Genomic DNA, 23,410 nt, shown 5'->3' on the forward strand with positions numbered 1-23,410 from the left:
AAAGATTTCTTTCTCTTTCCTTACTCCATATGATGACATATCTATATAATCGAAAGAGTCTGTGGCTATCAAAGCATATTCCATAATTTGGGGACTCCGACCCCTTGACCCAGCTCTAAACTTGCACTGACTCCTAGGGCTATTTGCATGTGTTGGTTCTGTGTGTTCATGCAGTCATTTCTATACGCCAGGTTCTGTACTATTTGTTTTATCATTTGTTGTGTCATTTAGCCCCATTTCCTAGCTGTAGAAACCGAGGCTCAGTGAGATGCAGAAATTCACCCATGGTATCACAGCTCATCATATTGGAAGCAGAAATCGAATCGAGAAATGTCTGGTTTCAGGGTGTGAACTTTTATCCTATAGGATGCACTGCCCATCTAGAGGGCGAGATTAACAACGGGTCCTTGGAGACCTTCAGTGAGCTCCTGTCCTCAGTTATCTGAGTAATGGGCAGTTCTTAACTTGTCCACTTCCCTAGGCTTCTGGAAATCCAAAGACAGCTAACCCAGACAACCAGGCCAATCCAAGGGTTCTAGAATTGCTCAGGAAGGCATAAAGCATCTTAAGTCTTGCCTAGCTTGTCGGCCTCCACTCTTCTCTGTCTTATTTTGTATTGGTAACTGGAGAGCTGTTCAATATTTATGGATTTCCTTCATAATTGCATCTATTTTCAAAATCTGTTAAAGTAATTCCTTCTAAATTAACCACAGAACTTTCCAGGAGCAATGTAGCGGCTGGGCTGATGTTGGACTCAGATGGTGCTCATCTTGGCCTTAGCACAGTGTGTCAAGGAGTTGTTCAGTTCCCTGACTAATACTGAATCAAAATGACTCTGTCAGTCTACCAGCAGAAAGATGCTACATCCCGCTGGTGTGGTCCTAGGGCTGTACCAGGGGCCGGGGAGAGGACCTAGTTTGGAATCTTCTGTTTAAGGCCCTGAGTTTCACACACTTTGTCATTTCTGAACTGCTTGAAGTGGGGGTTTCTTCCCACATCTGTCTTGTCTACATAGACATGGGGAAACTGAGGCACTTCCCTTTTGATTGGTACTCTGCCTCCCACTGGAGACCACCACGTACCTGCACCTTTTTCCACCCAATCACGCGATGGAGGTGGCGGAGGTTGGCTGTCCCAGTGGAAGGTCTCCACCCCTGCCCCATGTCTGCCCACCTGTACAGCTGCAGATGGCTCATTGCAGAACATTCTGGTTCCTTACCTTCCCAGCTGCTGACTTGAAACACTTATTAAAATGATGACCCGGGTACCCAATGAAGAGTGCCACCGCAGGGGCTTCCCTGGTGGCGCAGCGGTTGAGAGTCCGCCTGCCGATGCAGGGGACACGGGTTCGCGCCCCGGTCCGGGAAGATCCCACATGCCGCGGAGCGGCTGGGCCCGTGAGCCACTGAGCCTGCGCGTCCGGAGTCTGTGCTCCGCAACGGGAGAGGCCACAGCAGTGAGAGGCCCGCGTACCGCAAAAAAAAAAAAAGAATGCCACCGCAGACTTTATACAGAATATCCAGGGGACATCCCACTCACGTTCACTCGACAGCAACTGGGTCCTTTAACATCTCCCTTAATATTGTATTACGGAAGAGAGTATTTTCAATGCCCAAAGTAATTTACTCCCTTATCAGCAGAAATTACTTTTATTGCATAGTACAGGTTAAAAAGTATCACATAATCAAATGAAGCTGATACGCAGAGAAGGAGCCCATATGTTCTACATAACGTGAAGAATCAATGCATTGTTTAGTGAAATACCATCTGCTGGGCAATCGAGCACACATAACCCACGCGTGGAAATTGCTTTCCAAGAAGGCAGGAGAGCATCTCAACCACTTGAAGGTAGTCTCCAGCCTCCTCCCCCGCACCGAGCCAGCACGAGTGATTTCCTCGTGGCAGAGGGAACAGGACACCCAAGAGTTTCCTTCTCACCGAGATCAACGCGGTGCCAGACAGACGTGCAAAGGGGAAGCCTAGCTGCTTTCTAGGCATCATAGAGTTTTTCCCACAGACCTCCCACCCCGCCCCAAAGCAGACAGTCTAAGACTCTGGTCCCACTGCTTAGTAGTAAGGCCTCGGTGCCATTCCTTCCCCGAGTCAGCTGGAGGGGAATCGGCCAGGCAGTCTTACCATCCGTGTGCCCGGGGGGGGGGGGGGGGGGCAGGGGGAAGTGCTATGAGACAGATCCTTACAGGTCATTTTCCTTCCCTAAAGGAGTAAGACTTACCAAATCAGATGCCTCCTAGACATTTATCTGGCCTTAGAGGCCGATGGCGCTAATGGCTGTCTAGGCTCACCAGCTGTATCTACGTCAAGGCAAGAAACATCGATACTCAGTTCGTTTAGACAAAAGGAAAAGAGAATATTTTCAGTTCCGTAACGCATAGAATGAAAAACAGCTTGGTATCATATAGACCATGGCTCCCTACCATTTTGTGTATAAAGACCCCTTTCTAACTATAAATTTATAATATATAAAAATATAGATTCCATATTTTATATAAAATACATTTAGATACATTTTATTTTAGATACGTAATTTGATGTGTGTATTTTCAATACATAAATATATGTTTCTATAAACATATATAAATATACAGACAAATATATTTTATAGGTAATATATGCATACTGTGATATGCATATATCTGATATGATATGATACTGTGATATGTGTGTGTGTGTCTCACAAACCTCCACAGGACTGTCGTGTACTTTTAGAATCTGTCGTCTGAGAAAATATATGGTGATTTGAAAAACCTTACTATGAATTAACAGAGTTGAATGAATTTGTGTTTTCTTAACCACAGTAACACAGACTTGATGTATGCTGTGGAGCTTGGGGCGCTAACAAAAGATTAAAATAGTAGAGCTTGATATCCATATGGAGTTTGGGTCACCTAGTAGGTACTCTGGACACTTGTGTCGAAAGAATGAATGAACGAACAACGGATAACTTGTCCAGCGCCCGCGTGGTTGTGGTCCTGCTGTCGTTCAAAGGCCTGACCGAGGTCTGCTCTGATTTTCAGAATTCTTTGGCGATCTGGACACGTTGATGGGGCCCCTGACCCAGCACAGCAGTATGACCAATCTCGTCCGCTACGTTCGCCAGGGACTGTGTTGGCTGCGCATCGACGCCCATTTGTTGTAGTGGGGTGTGCCCCCGTCTCCAGCACTGGTGGAACTCCACTCATTTGGGAAAATTCTCTTTGATTATGTTTGTTTTTATGCTTCTTTTGATATCTGTGAAAAACAGAAGTCATTGTAAGTGGACACTACACCTTGAGCAGTGTATCTTTTATCACTTAGTCATTTTTCAGTATTTTATATGCATTTCACAGATCCCACCATCCTTTTGTGCTTGATGGAATGACACAGTCCCTACAGTATTGTTTTAAGTCCACACTACCCACAACAAAGAATGGAAAGCAATTGTGAGAACAGGTTCCTGAGAAGTGAAACGGAATGTCATATATAGACATATATATGTGTGTGTGTGTGTGTGTGTGTGTGTGTGTGTGTGTGTCTATATATGAACGCAGACACAGAGGACCTGCAAAGATTCAAATTTTCAGCAATAGCCATTCCCCAAACTGCACTCTTCTGTCCAGACAAGAACGTATTTCAGAATCCTTTGTTAAACTTTTGCGGTTCCCACAGACTCAGTTTTCAGATGAGAATTTTCATTGTCGAAACCCACTGGTTAGATGTTGTAGCAACATCAGAAAGTCAAATTTAAGAAAATTAATGAGCACGGCAATGCCACTCTGAAATGCAGCCAGAGGACTTTTTAGTTAGTATCCCTTTCCTGATTCCCTAATTTGAAAAACTTCTAGGAGGAGAAGGAGTGGCAAGATTGATGTCGACAACGTTAAGGCATCAGCTGGCATAAATATTTTTGAACTCCATGATTTGAAGCGTAAATCCTCACCCAGCATTCTCTTTGTGTAAAGCTCTCCTTTGGAGGGCAGTTCAGTCAGTGCACGCCCTAGTAGCCAAAAACGCTACACTCCAGTTTTAGAGATGAGAGACGGGAGGGGTCTGGAAACCGTCCAGGGAATGCACACCTCTGCCTCTTTTGCAGTTGGTTGGCGGGGTCTACAACTGGCAGGACTTTTTTTTTTATTGTGCTTTGCTCAGATCTCTGGAAACAAAAGTCAAGTCATCACTACCTAGAAGTAAGCGTATACAGTTTGCTTCCTAGTGGCTTTAAAATCTGGACTTGCCCAAGTATTATCCCCATTTTCTATTTTACAGGGTTTCTGTTTCACTTCTTTCTGTTTTCTTCTACCCTTCTTTTCCTTTTTCTTTTCTTTCTTTTTTTTTGGGGGGCTGCTCATTAGCTTTTGACGGAAATACAATCACTGACTTTATTCAAGTCTATATTAGCTTGAATCATTTCCATGAAAATCCCGAAGAAAACTTCAAACTCTCTAAGTAGTAGCTAATCTTTTAACAAAAACAATGAGTCTCGGGGTCATGCTTCACCCTAGGGTGGTTTTGACAGAGCCCTGAACATTGGGAACAGTTCCCTTGATTTGGAGATATTTCTGCATCAGTTGCGACTATCCCCACCCCTTTATGATCCTCTGCGTTCATTTTATGTCCCTAAACATCACAATGTAAATATCATCTTTGGTGTTCCAGCTCACTAGAAGAAGAATTCCCCACACGTAGTAAAAACTATCCATACGTTAGTTCCTTGTAATTACCTGCCGGTATCTAATTCCACATAGCCCTTCATCTGCTGAGTTATTGGATTCTCTTCACTGAGTTATGACCAGATAAATAATAGATATACACACACACATGAAAGATGCAAACTTGTATGATTTTGAAAGCAAGTCACGCAAGTCTGTGATAAGAACGGCAAGGGATCACTCCGCACTCTCATTGTCAAGGTTAGCCGTGTCCCCAGTTGCAAAAGAGCCAGACTTGAGCTCCGCTCTGGTCATCTTTGAGTTGAAGGCCCTTTGTTGTATCATAAGGGCTGTGGAAGTTGTCCTCCAATGGCTGAGGCCACGTTGTGAAAAGTTGACAGCTGGGAGCGTCCCAGCAGCTGAACCAGCACTTTTCATGCTCCCAGTACGGTTGAGCTGGACGTTGGCAGTCTCGGCATCAACCCTCACACACGCAGACACACACACAGACCAATGAAACCCGAGAGAATCTTTTCTGAGCCTCTTAAATGAGGAAAATGATCCTATGAACGACTCCGGACACCCAAGGTGGGTGTCATCTATACAAATGAAGCTGATGGCTCTGCAGTGACTCAAGGTCTCTGTGTGTTTTCCACGGCTTATCAGGTAGAGTGCCTGACTATGACTATACGATGAAGCCCGCTGGCTTGCCTTGCAAGTTCAACCTAGACCACGATCCTAGACCATCACGGATTTAGGAGTAGATTCTTCTTGAAATTCAACCTCTGGAAAGTAGACATTAGAATGCTAGGGGCAGTTTCCCGGGGAAACTAGCATATTGCCTCATGAATGAAAGACTCGTAGCTCTAGTTTCAGTGCGTCATCCTATCTACACGGCACACAGCACGGAAGCAGCAGAGCGTCCTGCTTGCTGCCTGATGTGTCACCTCCGGTGGCTAAATGTAAAGTGTGTGCCAACTCAGTGGCACAATGACCAAACCTGACAGGCGAGCTCGGGATCACCACCTGATGATTTAGCAGAGACCCATTTGTAAAGCAGCTGATTGAGGATTGTTGCTATTTGAGGGATTGAGGGGTTTTGTCAAGTAAATCTCTTCGGTGTACCAGTTTGTGGGAGGGATACAAGACACGTGGGTGGCAGTGAGAGATCCTGCCTCGAGACTCTGATGGAGGCTTGGTGAGACGCATCTCACAATAAGCACGTGGAGTTAGGGTAACGGGCAGAGAAACGGGCAGGTCCACCTGAGCGAGCAAGTACACAGAAGGATCTCAGCCCTGCAAACGGGACCCCCGTAGGGCCACCACTATGCCTTCACTTGTCACCCAAGCTCCAACCGCAGAGAGTCTGACAAGTTTGTGTTATGATGTTGGCTTGGCTTTGTATTTTAATTAACCTTGGATTTTTTAGTGGTTTTGTCATATTACTGTCTGAGTTTGGTAGGTAGGATTAATTTGAAAAGAGTATACTAGTGTGGTCCTCGGGGTAGAATTTAGCCATGAGCGTGTTGTTAGCCAGCCTGTAGACTATTAATGACTTAATAATGTCCTTGGGAAAATACTAGTAGTTTTCTATTGGGATGACATCAAACGATTCAAATCTCCAATCAATAACCAAGTTGCTTGATTCAAAACCATTGGCTAAAAATGTGTTTTGTTGAGTTTCCAAATGGTGGGTTTTCCTTTGGACATCACCTTGCTAGATTGCATTGGATTGGGTCTTCAGTGGGAAGATACTTGTCCTCTCGGTATCTTTCCCAGAGCTATCTAATTTGGATTGTGTTTTATTCCAATTCGCATCCCGGAGGTTGAAGTTGGAAAATGAAGTTGGAAAGCATTTCTGAAGGCAGAATTGATTTAGCTGTGAGGGAGGAGCCCTCACGTACTTCTCAACAGACATGATAAAAATTTCACCTGCGTGAGTGGCAGGTGGGAGACAGCAAACTGGATCACTGGGTAGGACTACTCAGTAAGGCAATGAACTGCTTGCTTAGAGAGGCATCACTCTCCCCATGGAGAAAATGTGTGGCGAGACGCTAGAGCTACACAACATTGAATGGATGGGTCGATTCCGTGCCCCCAAATTCAGTTCTGTGGGGAACAAATATGGCGCCCGTTGTCGCTTGCTCTGTTACGCGACTGGCGGACTAAATTCTTCTTGGTTGTCGTTGTCGTTGTCGTTGTCGTTGTTCTCATTCCCACTTGCACAGCCTTATTCTCATAATGGAACTCTGATTCATTTGCTCTTCAGTGTTTGCAAACTCCAGCGACAGAACTGGCACCTGTGTATCGATGATCAGCAGTGAGTGACCCTGGCAGGAGGCTAATCGGATAGGCTGGTCTCAGACATTAATCCTACCATCTGATATTTTCGGGGAAAGAAAAAGTATGAGTTCCCTTTCCGTTCCCCTCCTCACAAGTCTAGAAACCCCCTTTCCCAAGAGCATCACGTTTCCCTCTGTAATCCATCAACTCAAAGCAAATTGCATTGTGGGGAGGGCCGAGGCGGGTGGGGCCGGGGGTAGCGGGTAGGGAAGCCCTTCCAGTCCAGGCTGCAGTTCTCGCCCCTTTCTGCTTCTGACCTGAGATGGTAATAACTCCTTCATCAGGCTCACGATGGGTTTAGGGGACACGGAACTGCTGTTCCGATCCATGATCAACCATCGTTCTTCTAAGAGATTGGAGCTTTGCTGTTTCATTAACTGTGCAGTGTAGACTAATGGTGTTTAATAAAAATCATTCAAAATTTCAAACTCTTTTGCCAGTGACCTCAATTTTGTTGGCTCTTTGATTCATACCAGACTCCGCGGAGGGAAGGGGGAGACCCAGGAAGCCTGCTACCAGGCCCCTGGCAGGATGCTGTGGGGAGCACCCCCAGGGCCCACCAGCGCTTGCTGGTGAGCTGCCGCATGCAGACCAGCTGGGAACCCTCCTGAAGAAAGAGTGCCCCCATGGATGCTTGCAGCTGCGGCTAGCCTGTTCCTACCGAGGGAATCATTATTCTCCAGCCTCTGCAGCACGAAGCCAGCTGCCAGATCAGGACCTTAATCGGAATTGCAGGCACTTTACCTGTTTGGTTTTGGCCTGCATCGCTCTCGTAGCTACCAAACAGGGGAAACATCTCAGAGCCTAGAGCCCAGCGGGGCGCGGAAGGCTAGCCAAATGCACCCCAGAAGCACATGCCCTTCTGAGGTTCTGCGGTACTTGGTGACATCAGTGGAAGAGGAGCCCCTGGGCAGGAAGCAGCCTTGGGGAAAGCCCCAAAGAGACTGGGTTGGTGCCATGTTGCCCAGATACAGAGCTAGCTTCTCCTTTGATCTGCCCGGCATGCTACCGCTGGTCTACTGCTAAAACGTTTAACAAGCTCTCTGAGAACAGAAAGCACTTGATTTGTAGCATTTGCCAATCTCCATGGTGTAACTGCTCCCACCATGGCTGATTTCCAGCTACTAGGATGTCACTGAACACAGAGTTGGGAAGAGATGTACGCAAAGTTGGGAGTACACGGTACTGACCGCAGCCAAAGAGGGCTCGGATTTCACAGTTATGTTCTGTGGACACACACACACACACACACACACACACACACTTTAATGACAAACTATTACATCATTTTCAAGTATGAGTCAATCCTCTGGGAAATGTAGATAGGTTTTTGTTTGTTTGTTTTTTACATCTTTATTGGAGTATAATTGCTTTACAATGGTGTGTTAGTTTCTGCTTTATAACAAAGTGAATCAGTTATACACATACATATGTTCCCATATCTCTTCCCTCTTGCGTCTCCCTCCCTCCCACCCTCCCTATCCCACCCCTCTAGGTGGTCACAAAGCACCCAGCTGATCTCCCTGTGCTATGCGGCTGCTTCCCAGTAGCCATCTATTTTACGTTTGGTAGTGTATATATGTCCATGCCACTCTCTCGCTTTGTCACAGCTTACCCTTCCCCCTCCCCATAGCCTCAAGTCCGTTCTCTGGTAGGTCTGTGTCTTTATTCCTGTCTTACCCCAAGGTTCTTCATGACATTTATTTTTTCTTAGATTCCATATATATGTGTTAGCATACGGTATTTGTCTTTCTCTTTCTGACTTACTTCACTCTGTATGACAGACTCTAGGTCCATCCACCTCACTACAGATAGCTCAATTTCGTTCCTTTTCATGGCTGAGTAATATTCCATTGCATATATGTGCCACATCTTCTTTATCCATTCATCCGATGATGGACACTTAGGTTGCTTCCATCTCCTGGCTATTGTAAATAGAGCTGCAATGAACATTTTGGTACATGACTCTTTTTGAATTATGGTTTTCTCAGGGTATATGCCCAGTAGTGGGATTGCTGGGTCATATGGTAGTTCTATTTGTAGATTGTTAAGGAACCTCCATACTGTTCTCCACAGTGGCTGTATCAGTTGATGAGGCCCTAGAGGTGTGGGTTTTAAGCTGGAAGGGATGAGGCCCTCTTGAGCCCAAAGCATAGATGCATCAGCGGGGGTGAGTGGGTCATCTCCATATCTCCAAGGTAAAACGGAAGTGAGATAAGTGTTTAAAAAACCCTCGTGGTTGGTTAAAAATAAGGATAGGTGAGTATTGCTTTTTATTATTAAAACATCCAAGTAGTACTTCAAACTTGTAAATGTAACTTGGATAACTGATTTACTATTTTCCTACTAATGACAGCCTTCACCTAGCTGGGAAACATTAGGGCCTCTGTGGAGAACAGCACAGTCCAAAATGCAGTGTGTTGTTTTCTCATAATATGGAAACAGTCATTCTCCCATCTCCCCGTTGTTGTTCAGAAGGTTTTCACTTGCGCTATTAGGGATGGAAGTTATTTAACGTGTGTTTTTAGTTGAAAGTACCTACTTACTGTCCTTGTTCTGAATTCAAACCAGAATGTCTCCTGGATCAATTCCATGATTAATATTCAGACATTATTATGCGAAGCAGAACAATTCCCTTTTCTACCCAATATAAAGAAAACCAAGGTCACTAACAAGGAGGCATAAAGTTCAGTATATTTTTCTAAGAGAATGAGGTTTTCGTTAAACACACACACACACACACACACACACACACACACACACACACACACACACTGTTTTTTTTTATTAGACCTCCTCGTCATAAATCATCCTGAGAGTAGAACAGAAAGTCTCAAAGGCCCCGTTCTCCTGGTCCCGTACATCTTCTACAGTTAACACGAGGTTTGTATCTGGAAAGGTTGAAGAACTTTCCCTAAAATCCTATTTATTTTTCTTTAAACATTTCCACATTCTGTCCGAGCCTGTGTCCACAGTCAAGTGTTAGCCCTGAAGGACACCCGTGTCCTTTACTCTTTCCTTCCAGCCTCTCTCTCTTTTGCCTCCGAGGTTCTTTCTATGACCAGCACAGTAACATGGTTGGTGCGAGGGGCGGCGGTGGGGGGCGGGGGGTGTCTTCCAGCCCCTCGTGGTTTTCCTGCAACATTCATCCTGACTGGGTGTGGTCCCATCTGGGTCTGGTTTAATTGCCATTACAGTCACATGGGGACTTGGTGTCCCCCAAGGCGACGGACAGGTTTGCATGGATACAGAGAGCTAGAAATGTGTTCATCGTCATCCGGTGATTTTCTGTTTCAAAACCATCCTCATGAATCAATCATATTCACCCACAGATATTACAAATGAGATTGAGTCTGTCTCAAGACAATTTTTCAAGTAGATTTCTTCCTGAATGACTCTACTCCCTGGGTATCTTAGAAAGCGAAACGTTTGAGATGAAGTCCCTCACATTTATTCAGTTCCACAAATGGCTGTTCTTACTCCTATTTTCCTCGGAATGGCGCTTTTGAAGATGGTTTGGTGTAGTGTTGTCTTCGGATAAAATGAATCCTTTAAACGTGAGACTGGTAGAGCTACCGTGCTCAGAATGCCCCTGGGGATCAAAAGATCCCTAAGATTCTTCGCCTTGGCTCGCTTGGTGAGTCGACTGCCATATCCTTAGGCTCCTCCAAGAAGAGACTGGTTTCTGTTCTGTTCTCTGATGGTGATCGTGGTGGCTGGGTCTGTTCCTTGTGTCTCTCTCTATCTTTCTATCTGGCTCTGGCTTTCGCTTTCCTGCTCGGGCTCTTTCTGTCTCTAAACAAATGAATAGTTGGATTCAATGTGAGCTTCTGAATCGTAACTTGTTCACGCTTTTCAGACATAACAGATTAATAAAAATAGGTGTGTTCTGATTTCCAACATGCCACCTGGAGAGGCATGCCGTATTATGAAACCATGATATTATAACAACTGCATTATCACGTGGCAGTATAAATACTCGTCTGTTGAGTTCATTTGTCCAATTGTAGAACTTTGTGGAGCAGTGTTTTGACCTTCGTGACGTCATTTTGGAGTAAGTGCAGTGGTTGCAGGCAGATGAGACAGTTTACATCAGGATTTTTCAACGAACTTTAGTTGGAGGCCTGGCAATGGCACACATCTTCAGATGTTGCCGTACCATGTTAAATGTGAAGCAAAAATTTCTGTTCCAGAAATTTCCCATAACACTTCAGTCAAGGTGGTTTTTTTTAGGTTCATCTTTTTCTTTATTTTTCTTTCTCTTTTTCCTTTTTTTTTTTATTTTGAAGGGGTTTCTTATTATTGACTGAAGAAATATTTTGATCGATTGCAAAATGTGTATTTCTCCTCTCTCTCCCTCCCTCCCTCTCTCTCTCTCTCCCCCTCCCTCCCTCGTTAAAATATTGAAATCTGGAGTCTTTGACAAGTCTGCATTAGATCAGGCCAGGAATGAAGTCTATATCTAAGCAAACACTGATGGGTTTTCAAAGAGGAACACTCCCTGTTCACTGGGCCCTTCCACGCCCCACACTGACAAATGGTACGAAGGACAGAAGGGCACTTTTCTAACATCGTCTGAGACCTAATGCAGTTTAACAAATGACTCCACGTGTTTTTCCAGTAAAGTCATTTGACTGAGACTTGAAAAATACCCCCTGAGACTTGCCAGGGGTGTCTTCTGCCTGGTCTGCAGCATGTGTGTTTGCTTTGTATCTAAGAGGCATATTCCTGTCTTGTGCGCTCATTTGAAGTATTTCCTCACATTCGCAGTAGCCTGTATATATAAGGACCAGAAAGATCACCGCAACATGTTGTAAATGAAGATGTGACTCTATAAACCTTCCTCTCATCCTTGAAAATAAAAGACATTTTCATGCATATTTTAAACAGAAAGTTTGTATATTTCAGTGTCATGGAAATATTTATTGAGTAACCAGGATACAAATGGGAGTTTAATTGTCATCATGTGCTTTGTGTAGGGGGCGCTCGCCAACACCGTGTCACTGCCCACGTAGAACATGTCGTGTGTGTGTGTGTGTGTGTGTGTGTGCGTGTGTGCGCGCGCACATGTGCGACACGTCTGGCTTGCTGTCCTTCGTGGGATTTTAGCTTTTCCTTCTTGAGAAACATTCTTGTACGGTTCCAGGAAGGCCATGGCTACATTGCTATATGAAAGCAGTGATTTGAAATGGAAACTCCTCTTCCCTTGGAAGCTATTACCATGATGTTATGGTTCAGCTACATGAATTCCACTGGATTTTGTGAGGGAAGAGGCTCTGTTCAAATCCAACTGAGTTTCCAAGAGAAAACCATAGGCTGAAATGCACAGGGAGGGGGGAAAGATAGAGGCCACTTCAGCCGCAGCATTTGAGCTCAGCTGAGCCCTCAGGGTTGGAGTGAACCTGCCCCTGAGCCACACCTCAAATCCCTGGGGCCAGGGTCCTGGCCTGGGCTCCCTCCATGTCGGTAGATGAGCGGAGCCGTCAGAAATAGCCTGGCCTGGTTCCCGAGAGGCCTTGCCCCTAGTGGAAGACCCTTTTCACACCAAGGGCACCCTAGGTGGCCATGAAAATGCGGTGGTCATTCGTAAAGCGCCCCCTTTGTTTTACCATAATCCAATTCAGCTTTTGAACCACTTTTTCTTGGGTGCGGGTTTCCAATATTCACACTCATTGCGGATTCACCATTGCTTGTCACTGTTCTTAACAAGCATGCTCGTCTTGTCAAAATTTCAGTAAGTTCCGATGCTCTGTATCGACCAAGGTAACTGTTCAAACATCAAGGAATGAATGAAATGGTACCTGGTTCCTAAAAACTGGTTTTGTGTGCTTTATGCGAAGAAAACTGTATCTGCTTTGTTCTCAGTATGGTAACTCTGTATACAAACGTTTTCATGTAGTTTTGCTGTTTTCCAACACGATGTCTCTGTAAAAAATGATATTGGCTGAGCTGGTGCGTGGGTCTCTCTCATAGAGGCATTAACTATACTGCCAGTGCATTGAATTATTGAAAAATGCAAAATAAAATTTTTATGAAAATCTCATTTCAGACAGGTAGATGATTCCGCTTGCAGACTTTCCAGCCATAAGTACCAAGTTACCACCCCTTTTGCCTTCTAAGGTATAGTCAACCCTCCCACTTACCTCAACGGCTTTACAGCTCAGGGCCAGGAAGAAAATACTCTCACAAAGCCAATTGATTTGATGAGAGACCCCTGGCCTAGCATTCAAAGCCCACTGAAGAGAAAATGATCGAATGTTTCGTTATCTGGGTTCCTAGTACACAGCACAAAAAGGCTTGCAAAGTATGAAATTGCAACTGCAGTGGCCGTTGAATTGTAAAACTAGACTAAAAACTTAAAAGCACAGCCGACTACGGCCATTTCTGGCTGGGGCACGCAGCCACTGGCGTGGGAGAGAAGCGTGAACAATCATTTTGGGTCACAATAATGACGTCATCAGGAAAAGGTTCAGTTATCTTCAGTTCAGTTATATAGTAAAAAGGATATACTAAGGCAGAAGAGCCATATATTTTAGAACTATTACCTTCAAGATGTTTTAACATTTTCCAGGCGGCACCAAGGGAGTTTCAGGTACCTTGAAATTTCGTTTATACCGAGTCTCTTTCCTGGGCACGCAAAGTGAGAAATTGCGATGCTAATACCCTACACGACACAGAGCACTTGTACGTGAACGTGACATTAACAGTCAGCTGAGCCGAATTTCCTGTGAACAAGCAAGCGGCCCTTGGTGTGGCCGGATATTCTGACACTGCTGTGATCATAGGCCAGGTATGAACACTGATGTAGCTAACTGTGGCTGAAACTGAAGAATTCACCAAGAATTCCAAATCCTTTCCAGAATTTGAAGCCCACGGTATGGGTAAATATGAACATTTTTCTTAGGAGGTGGTAAAGAAATGTTTAATCTGAGTAAATAGAACTAAACAGATTATAAATTTGTCCTCAAGCAAACAAGTTGCTTTCTCCTTCACTCAAAAAAAACCAGGTGTCATAAATTAGAATCCTGCCTAGGTAACGTGTGCCTGCGTGCAGAAAAGAGCTGGGAGGAAAAACGCAGAATGACATTTTTCAAAATTGGAGGGCTGGGGTATGCTAATGGATCAGTTTGTGCAGCGGTTACTGTGTGCCAGGCACTGTTCTAGCACTTTCTTATATATCAACTTATATAATCTTCCTAATGACCCTATGAGATAGGTACTATTATATTCCTGTTCTATAGATGACAAGACAGAGGCACGGAGAGTTTAAGCAGCTTGCCTAAGGTCACACAGCCGGAATTTGGACAGTGTGGCCCCAAAGCTGTTGATCTTAACCATTGCCACCTACTACTCACTGTCATGCAGAATACTATTGCTGCTAGAGCATCATTTCATTCTAGAAACAAAAGTAAAGAAGGGCCCTGAGCCCTCGGGGAGGATGTCCTCTTGGTCCTTCCAGCGGACTCTAAAGGAAAGGCCTTGGGCCAGCCTTCCAGAAACGCCTCCTTCCATGAAGACTGAGATCAGGACCTGACTGGAGTGAGCAACTCAGGAAGGATGTGGTGAGATGGGGCCCCTTATGCTTGGAAGTAGCGAAGAGAAGAGACAGCACCACCTTCTCGGCAGGCCGGACACTCTGGCTGAGGTCAAGGTCAGGCCGTGGACTGGTCGAGCTTTAAATCAGTCCGCTTCAAAGACAGGCCTGGTGTGGCTTAACTCCTTGTTGATGACACGTGGGCACCAGCGCCGAGAGGAGGCAGAGCGTCACCGGGGGGCAAGTGCCCTGGGCTTTGAAGTAGGACTCAGGCTCTTGCTGCCGGGCTCAAAGGAAACCACCTTTCCGTGCCCCACTTCCTTCCTCTACGAAACGGAGTCGATGATATCAGCCTTCTGCCAGCTTCCCAGAGATGAGCAAGGTATCATAGAGACAGGAGTTTCTCATCCTACAGCCCCTCTTGGCAACTCTGAGGAACGTGTTGCCCCAAAGAGTTTCCCCCAACACGCTGCCATTATCAAGGTCAGCAGTGTTCACCCTCTGAGGGTGGTTAGTGAGGAATTGCACACGGTCGCCTTGCTGGCAGGGGCTGGGCCACAAGTGGGTACGCTGTGGCAGAAAGCACCACGTGGGCCGGGCGGAGGGGAGGCTGGGAGCGCACTGAGCCTCACGCTTTGGACAAAGAATATGTTGAACTTTGTGAGTTTCTCCAGGAAACACTTTTCGGGCTAGCTAGGCAATTCTGTCCCCTTTCCCCCTTTTTTAGTAAAGGAAATAAAATCTAAAACATTTAGCTGTAATAGAAGCGAGATCTAGGTAATTTGTTAAGGGGCATCTTCCTCATAAGTTTCAGGTACGGTCACTGGACATTGACACGCATTCTCCAGGGCCTTGGCAACTGTGATGGGTTCTGTGTGGATCATGAACTGGGGGTCTACTGGGCCCGACAGTCACAGGACCTAGCGTGTGAGTTCAGGAGGCAAGTTGGGGGCAGGAATTGACCCTCAAGCCCTGTCTTTCTAGCCCTGTGACTCTCCACACTTCATCCTACCCCCCTTCTCGAGCGCTCTAGAGAAAACACCCCTCAGGAATCCAAGCTCAGAGTACTCTTCTCCAAGGAAGAGATTTCCTCTCGCGCTTTTGCAACTCTCCAGAAATTGCCCAGGTGGTTCCAACCACAGTTCACTTGAACATATTCTCATTTCCCAAATAAGACAGGCCCTGCAGTGGCCCAGAGATGTGAGGTTAACCCCCAAGAGGGCGGCGGCTGCACCTCTCTGGAAACATGACCTTGGGCAGGGCTGGACCTGGGCAGATGACGATGGTGGCGAGCGGAGATTCTCCCAGAATTCCCAACTCTGAGGACACAGCATAACCCAGGGAGCAGGAAGGGAAGTTCACTTAGAAAAGCATCCTCCCCACCCCAGCCTGCGACCCCGCCGCAAACTTTAGTTGGGCTGAAGCATTTGCAGAACAGAAAACTCCAGACTAAGCAGAAGGGGCGGAGCTTCCCCAGAGTCTCCAGGTACTGAAGGAGGTAAGGGTGGCCTCTGCGCCAATGACTTCTTCACAGTCGGCTGAAACCAGTTAGCTCAAATGGCCGCTGGCAAAGAGCTCAAAAATTTTACACATCCATTGGTTTCAAACAGAGCCCAAAGGAGCAGATTTTTACCCATCTAGAGGCTGCTTGCTTTACAGAACCCAGAAACTTTGCCCGACATCTGTTCACCATAGATAAGGGAAACCCCGGGGCTATAAAGACCCCAAGGCACTGAGCACATCACCTAGACACTTCCGCCCACGCTCTGACCCCCTTCTGGGAATTCCCATCTCTCTTCCTCTCTTGGGTGGCGGCCTCTGGAAGGTCTCGTCCTGTGAGAGACATCCCCACCCCCACGCATACCTGCCAAAGTGTCCCCCAAATGAAGGCTGCTGCAAGCTACTGACACCTTGTGGTCACGTCTTTCTCCTCGTTCACACCCCACCCCCAAGCCTCCATCAATCCCTCGAACTCACTATACCCAGGTGTCAAAAAGAGCCCCGAAGGATCAAGTGACAGGGAGCGGTGGCAGGCTCCATGTGGGGTCCCCTCCTGGCACCCCCCCAAGCGCCCCAGACACCCCCTAAACCAGCCAAGTCTTGGCCTCGACTCACTGAACATGTCCTGTGGCAGCCACCAAGCACATCCTGAAGCACAGCCCTCACTGGGAAACAGCCGCTCCCCCCAGGGGTGGCCCAGGTACCCCCAGGGCCCCTTGGCACTCCGGCCCAGCTCCTGCCCTACTGGTTGTTTCCTTGGCCTCTGCGCTGGCTCTGGACTTGGGGCGTAGCTCATCTCTTGCCCTCTGAGCCAGGGCGCCTCAACCTTGGCTGAGCTGGACGGCTTACTAATTCCTGGAGCCCACCCCCAGAAGTTCTGATGATCCATTTGGGCCCACCCTCAAGGGAGCTTACACAGGGCATGTACACTGGAGGAGGGGGTCTTGGGGGCCATCTTACACTCCCACCCTCCACAAGCCTCTTCGGCCCCAGAAGACTTGACCTCCTGTCCAGTGGACTCGTCGCCCTCTCCACAACCCCTGGAGCAGTGGACCTAGAGCTTCTGGAACTGTGACCCCCGCCATCCATCCATTTTTCTCTCTCTGCCTTAGTTTCTCCAAGCAGAAAACTATACAAGCAAACCTTACTCCTGTGCTACTTAGAGGAGCATAACACATTAATAATAATAATAATACATTAATGAATTAATTGTGTTAAGCTTGTAAGTTGGAAGAAAGGTGCTATCAAATGCAAATTATTATTATTTTGAAATCCGGTGGCTGTCATTGCAAAGTTTGCCCTTAGTCATTAGACACTGTGCCTTTGCCATCGCTCAGCCCCCAGTTCAAAAGCAATGCTCGTATATTGCTTCAAACCATTAATTTGAAAAGAACCACCTTGGTGCTCCTGATGTGCTGATGGGGAATTATCTGCCCTGGGAACTTGCCAGCAAGAATTATAAAAAAGAGATTTGCATTAGCTGCGGCTCAAAGAGGAGAACCAACCCAAAAGCAGGAGGAAAATATCCCCATCAGATGCCTCCCTTCCCTTCCAGGGTCTCCCGCCACTTGGAGGGGCCCCTGGTGTCTCGATGGGTGGCATGCAGCCCAAGGGCTCGTTCCTTTTGACTACAGCTGAAGCCTCCCTAAGATAATTTGGAGTTTCCTGCCCCGGGAACTCACCAGGGACAGCTCGCCTTCCTGGCCTCCACTTCCCAGGCCCTCCCGGAAAAGCCAAGCTCTGCTCCCCAGAGAGCATTAGATTCACCAAGGGGCCACGCCGTATTCCTCCGACTCTCCCTCTCGAGTCCCTGCACACTTCCATCCCTTTCCCTTGGGCTCTGCATCCCCTCCTGCGCTGTTTCCTTGCAGCACTGCCTCCCACGTGGGTCGTATGGGATTTCTGTTCCGCGGGCTCAGCCCTTCTCCCTTCGGGAAGCACCCACATCATTTCCAGCCCAACATAATCCTCCTGAGTCCATTCTCCTCCTCAAGAGCGCTCCCCAGGGCCCAGCTCCTGCCTCCCTAGACCACAGTAGGAGCTAATTGTCAACTGCAGGACAGAGGACCGGGTGCGGGGGAAGCGAAAAGAAAGCAGGCCTTGACCTAAAGACACCCAAGCCTGAGGACTCTTGTCTGGGTCCATACCTTTGGGTTAGCCCCGCCCTCCAGTTAGCTGCAGGAGAGCCCTGTGCAGCCCTAGCAACGTGGCTCTGAGGCTCGGTTGCAGTCCCACCAGGGACGGGTGCCTGGACTTAAATGTGCAGGGTGGCAGGAGCGAGCTGGGGAGAGACCTCTTATTCTCCTTAGCTCTGACCTGGAGAACAATTCTAAAGTGTTTGCCATTGAGGCATCTAAGGAATTTCTGCCCCTGGGTCAGTGGCCTCGAGTTACGGATTGAACTGTATCCCGCCGCCCACCCCCCACCAAAAAAAAAAATTCCCATGTGGGAGTCCTAACCCCCAGTACCTCAGAATGTGAACTTATTTGGAGACAGAGTCTTTAAACAAATCAAAATGGGGTCATCAGGGTGGATCCCAATCCAATCTGACTAGTGTCCTTACGGAAAGGGAAATTTGGAAGCAGACTCGCACACAGGGAGAATGCTATGTGAACATGAAGACAGCATCTACATGCCAAGGAGAGAGACCCGGAACAGATCCTTCCGTCTCTGCTCTCAGAAGGAACCAATTCTGCCCACACCCTGGTCTCAGACTTCCAGCCTCCAGAACTGGGGGACAATGCATTTCTGCTGTTTCAGCCCCCCAGACTGCAGGACTTTGTTATGGCTGCCCGAGCCATTGAGTACACCTGCCCTCGTCCATTTATTCGGTAGTCACTATATGCACAGGATGAGGTTCTGGGACCTCATGGGGGAGCAAAACCAGGCCCTCCCTTGCCCTCACGGAGATCGTGGGACAGAGAGCCACTTAGCGGTTACTCACACAAACAAATGTGAAATTACAACAACGGTGAATACTGTCAGGAAGAATTGCTCAGAGCTCTAAGAGCCTGTAAAGGGGCATGTGACAGGTCAAGGAAGGCTTCATGTGCAAAGGCCCTGCGGTAGAACTTGCCATGGGCCCTGCTCGGGCTCTCAGATGGCCCTCAAACATGCACATCAGCTTCACAGCCCATGCAACAGCGCCATTTAGCCCTCGTCACATCTGTGAAGGCACCCCCAAAGGACCTTCATTGGGTGTACCTATCGCCAGGGGAGGGAAATTCAGATGAGAAAAAAGCCAGCTAAGGCAAGAATGGGCATGTCCAAACACTGGCTTCTGTTCTCAGCAACTTGGGTCCATGAGACCTGCCTTTATAGACAGCAGAGGTGTCGTGAGGTGGAGCCGTGAGGTCAGCATTGACCTGGATCGCCACTCTTCTGCTTGCCAAGTCATCTCAGACACGTCATTTAAGCTTTCCGCGTCCCAATTTTCTCATCTGTAAAAGGGGGATCAAAAAAATGCCTCCCAGTATCGAACCCATTTAAAGGGTATAGCACAGGAGAAATAGTCACTCATAAGTACGGTTATTATTAACAGAGCAATCCTACCCCGCACACACTCCCAGCTGGTATTGGTGTTGGTTCTAGAACTGGAGAGGGAATGGCAGACAGACCTTACCCACAGGAGTAAGCTTCCTTAGACTGATACATTGATAACAGACCACAGGTGGTGCAGGGTGACAAGGCAGGCCGGGCAACTCAGTCCCCTGAGGAGAAGGTACCTCCCATCAGGTCAAAGGCCACAGGGAGGAGGATATAGTGGCCAAGGGGAAGAGACAGGGCCGGGGCCCTCCCCAGGGCATCAGGGAGCCAGCTGCTCCCTAGACCTTTCCCCAGCCCAGACTGGGCCCGGCCTACCACCTCTGGCCGTGTGGCTGTATCTCCCTCCTGTCTTTCAAGGCCTATAATGTGCGGCCCGGCAGACTCTGACTTCTCTGTAGCAGAGCCATTGCTGTTTGCTAGCATAATCATTTCTCAGAAAGCCCGTCCATAAAGGCTGGGGAGTGAAACAGAAAGCGCTCCCACCACCCCAACTGCTAAATAATTTCTGGAATGAGTTGTCAGGAACCTTTTATTTACTGATTTCACGCATTTCATTTGTTTCTGGCACGGGGCCAACCTTCCTGACAGTTAAGATTTATTGATTTAATTGCCTAGGGTAACCATACAATAAAATCATCTCAAAGATAAATTTTCATGGCGCTCTGCAGCACGGAGGTAATTTTTCAAACGCTACGGCTGTATTTCTGCAGGTTACAGGTGCAAAATTTGCTTAAAGCACGGATGTCTCATTATTGCAGCTCGGGAACATCGGCGGGGGCGGGGTGGCCAGCTCTTTGGTGGAAAGTCTTTAGAGAGAGAGAGCAAGTGACAGAGAGGAGAGAAAGAGGGAGAGACCGGGCGGGGTGGGGGGGGGGAGGGAGGGAGAGAAACACAGCCCTTTCAGGAAAGAAATGATATTTCCTTAATTGGTTCATAGATTCAATACCCATGAGAAAGTGGGGCTTCACTTTAATTAGGAGTGGGCTTGGAGGTTATTTACAGTGTTCTGAGGAACCATTTGTTTCCAGCTGTGCGACGCTTTGTACCGCACGAGCCTCGCAAGGTAGATGATTGCCACTTGTGACATTCGCGTTTATTGCTTCTTTAGATCTTTTTATTTACCCTGTTAAAGTGCTCATTATGTCTCTGAACAACGGGTAAATGAAAAACTCTGATTAACTCCCAGGTTAATGGTAACATTTCGGGAAGTCAGGAATAGCATAAACTTTTAACAATGTGAAATCTTTTCTTATCTCTCTTGATTTATTTTACAGTGTTTTTGCTTTGATTGCAGGTTTCACATGGTGCCTTTTAATAGCTTATTAAACTTGCAGCCTAGCAGATTTGCTGTTTGGATAAAATTTTCCTTTTGCTCAGGTGTAAATTTTGGAGCAGGTAGGGATTTTTTTTTTTTCACCTCGTTGAATTCCCAGGGCCTGGGTCTGGCTGGTTTCCTCAGATGCTCTCGGTGGCCCCCAGGACCCCACAGGAGCCAGTCTGAAACTGTTGTCCTGGATACCTCACCCTTGCCCATCATCGTGGACGGGGTGGCAAGTAGGGATTGGGGGAGGTGCCCGCGGGCTTCTCAGATGAATCTGGATGAGGAGTAAAGGACCACATGCTGTGTTTGAACTCCAGCCTGAGCCCCTCATTGCTCAGATGGGGAAACTGAGGCCCAGGGAGTTCAGAGCAGAGAGAGGTTTAAAAGCAGATCTCCAGACGCTCGGGGCCAACTTTGCCATCTTCCTGCTTCCCGGGCTGCCCCTTCCCCTCACTTGGTCATACAGTCCTACTATGCGTGGTTCCCGGCAACCCCTCGCCCCTCCCTGTACTTCAGTTTCTCTGTCGACAGATGAAGGGGGTTGGAGTAGATGCACCTTAAGTGCTCACCCAGCTCTGACAGTCTGCAGCTGGAAGACGTGTGCACATCTGGCCAGCCTCACCCCCACCACCCGGCCATTAGTACGGCTGAACCCCCATCTCTCTGAACCATTCGACCCCGTAAGTTCAATACCCACACTCCCCAGTGGTCCAGACTCATGCCGTCCGCTGTGTCATGGCTACGTTTTCTCTCCCGATGGAGTGGGCTTGGCACAGCGCGGAGGCTGTGATTTGCAAAATTACAACAGAGACATCTTTCTAACATGCAAATCTGATTATGCCACTCCCCCTTTCAAATCCTCCACAGACTCCCCATCACCCCAGGGTCAGGTCCAGAAGCCTTAGTGTGACTCGACAAGGCCCAGAGGACCTGGCCCCTGCTCGGCTCTCCAGCTGTTTTCTCCCCTTTTGTCCAACCGGTTACCAACTCCTTTAGAGCGTCGGTGAATGGGGCAGCGATCAACTCAGGTACTCTCAGACACACACACACATTATCTTTCATTTTTCCCTTTCCATAAACATTGATGTCCATTTCATCAAGAAGTCCTATCAACCCTACCTCTAATACAGAGCCATAAGCCATCTCCTTCTCTCCACATCCACTGTCTCCACCGTGGTCCAAGCCACCATCATCTCTCACTTGCATGTTAGCACATTAAGGGCTCTTCAGAATCTCTGGAAAAGGGAAGCTGTTTATGGTTAACCCTCAAGTTCTCAGAGGTATTTGACAATGGCTTTTGTTGAGCAACTATGAACTTCATTCAGCAGCCATTCATCGAGTGCTTTCTTTGCCCTGTGAGCTGTCTAGGTGCTGAGAATACATCACTGCAAACAAAAGACAAAGTGAAGCTCATGGAGCTTCTTTGCTGCTAAAGCAGGGCATGAGGATGGCGGGGGGTGGGGGGAGGGCATGGACCGGAAAAGCGGGGGCTGTGTGCTGGATGGGAGCACCGATGGCCCAGCCATTGTACCAGAAGGGAAGGCAGTGTACATGGGCCCACACAGCATAGAATGAAATGTTCCAGCGTTCCAGCTAAGTCTCCCATTGATCTCAGCTCTCGCCACCCACTGCCCCCATCCACCCCTCCGACATGCATTCCACTCCAGCCACACCCAACCACTTTCCAACTTCCAAAGAAAATACCCTGTGACCTTCTTTGCCATTGTCCTGACCTGAAATGCCCGGCCCTCCGTCTCTGCCTGGCAAAATCAGGTTCACTTTCGTGTCTCCCCCTCCTTCTTCCTGATGCTCTGAAACGCACTGTTAACGGGAAATCTCCTACCGTTTCCTTTGTCGAGTCAGTGCTTCCCTTCTCAGAGCCACACTACTTACCCTATTTTTCAAAAAGAGAAACCTAAGCTTCCCCGGAAGGTCGCCCAGGCCAACGCCCAGGCCAACACCAAATGATATCTTAAGGCCCCAGCCACGCAGGGCCCCAAATCTCCCCGGGAGGAGGGTCTGTACGAGGCATGGGACGCTCAGAGTTGCTCTGCCCCCTCTCCCACACAAGTGCCAAGAGCGAGGGCCCAGCCGAGACCGGCACATCCGAATCTCTGGTCCTTTCCGCTCAGGCCTGGGTTACTACAAAGGGACATGTGAAAGCAATCAAGGTCCTACCCGAGGCGTATAAGACAATGGCCAATAAAGGGCTAGCTCAGGCCAAGAGAAGGGTTTGGGGGCCACAGAAGGGCCAGACAGAGAGCTGATCCCCAGGAGGATTTCTGGGAGCTTGTTAGGACCCAGTTAATCCAAGGTAAGGAAGGGGTGGAAAAATGAAGGTCGCCCTCATATGGAAGACATTAAGATTATAAAGCAGGAAGTTCATGGTGGGGAGGATATTAAAAAGCACACACTTGGGCTAATTTGGAAGCAGTCGATTGGAAGAATGTGCAGGAATGGGGCAGATCTAGCAGCCGCCCTCTGGCCTAGAAATCTGGGGGCATATTTCTCAATGGATCA

The 23,410-nt window shown here is 47.8% G+C and overlaps 1 protein-coding gene across 1 annotated transcript in view; it reads left to right on the top strand.

Annotated features, from left to right (window-relative positions):
- Positions 1–3,157, top strand: part of AFF2 (ALF transcription elongation factor 2) — a 332,516-nt gene extending 329,359 nt beyond the window's left edge. The window contains exon 21 of the mRNA XM_065900280.1: positions 3,036–3,157. Coding sequence (XP_065756352.1) covers positions 3,036–3,157 — 122 coding nt within the window. The remainder of the gene's footprint in view (positions 1–3,035) is intronic.
- The last annotated feature ends 20,253 nt before the right edge of the window (positions 3,158–23,410 follow it).

This window comes from Phocoena phocoena, chromosome X (assembly GCF_963924675.1).
Source record: "Phocoena phocoena chromosome X, mPhoPho1.1, whole genome shotgun sequence".
NCBI classification, from domain to species: Eukaryota; Metazoa; Chordata; class Mammalia; order Artiodactyla; family Phocoenidae; genus Phocoena; species Phocoena phocoena.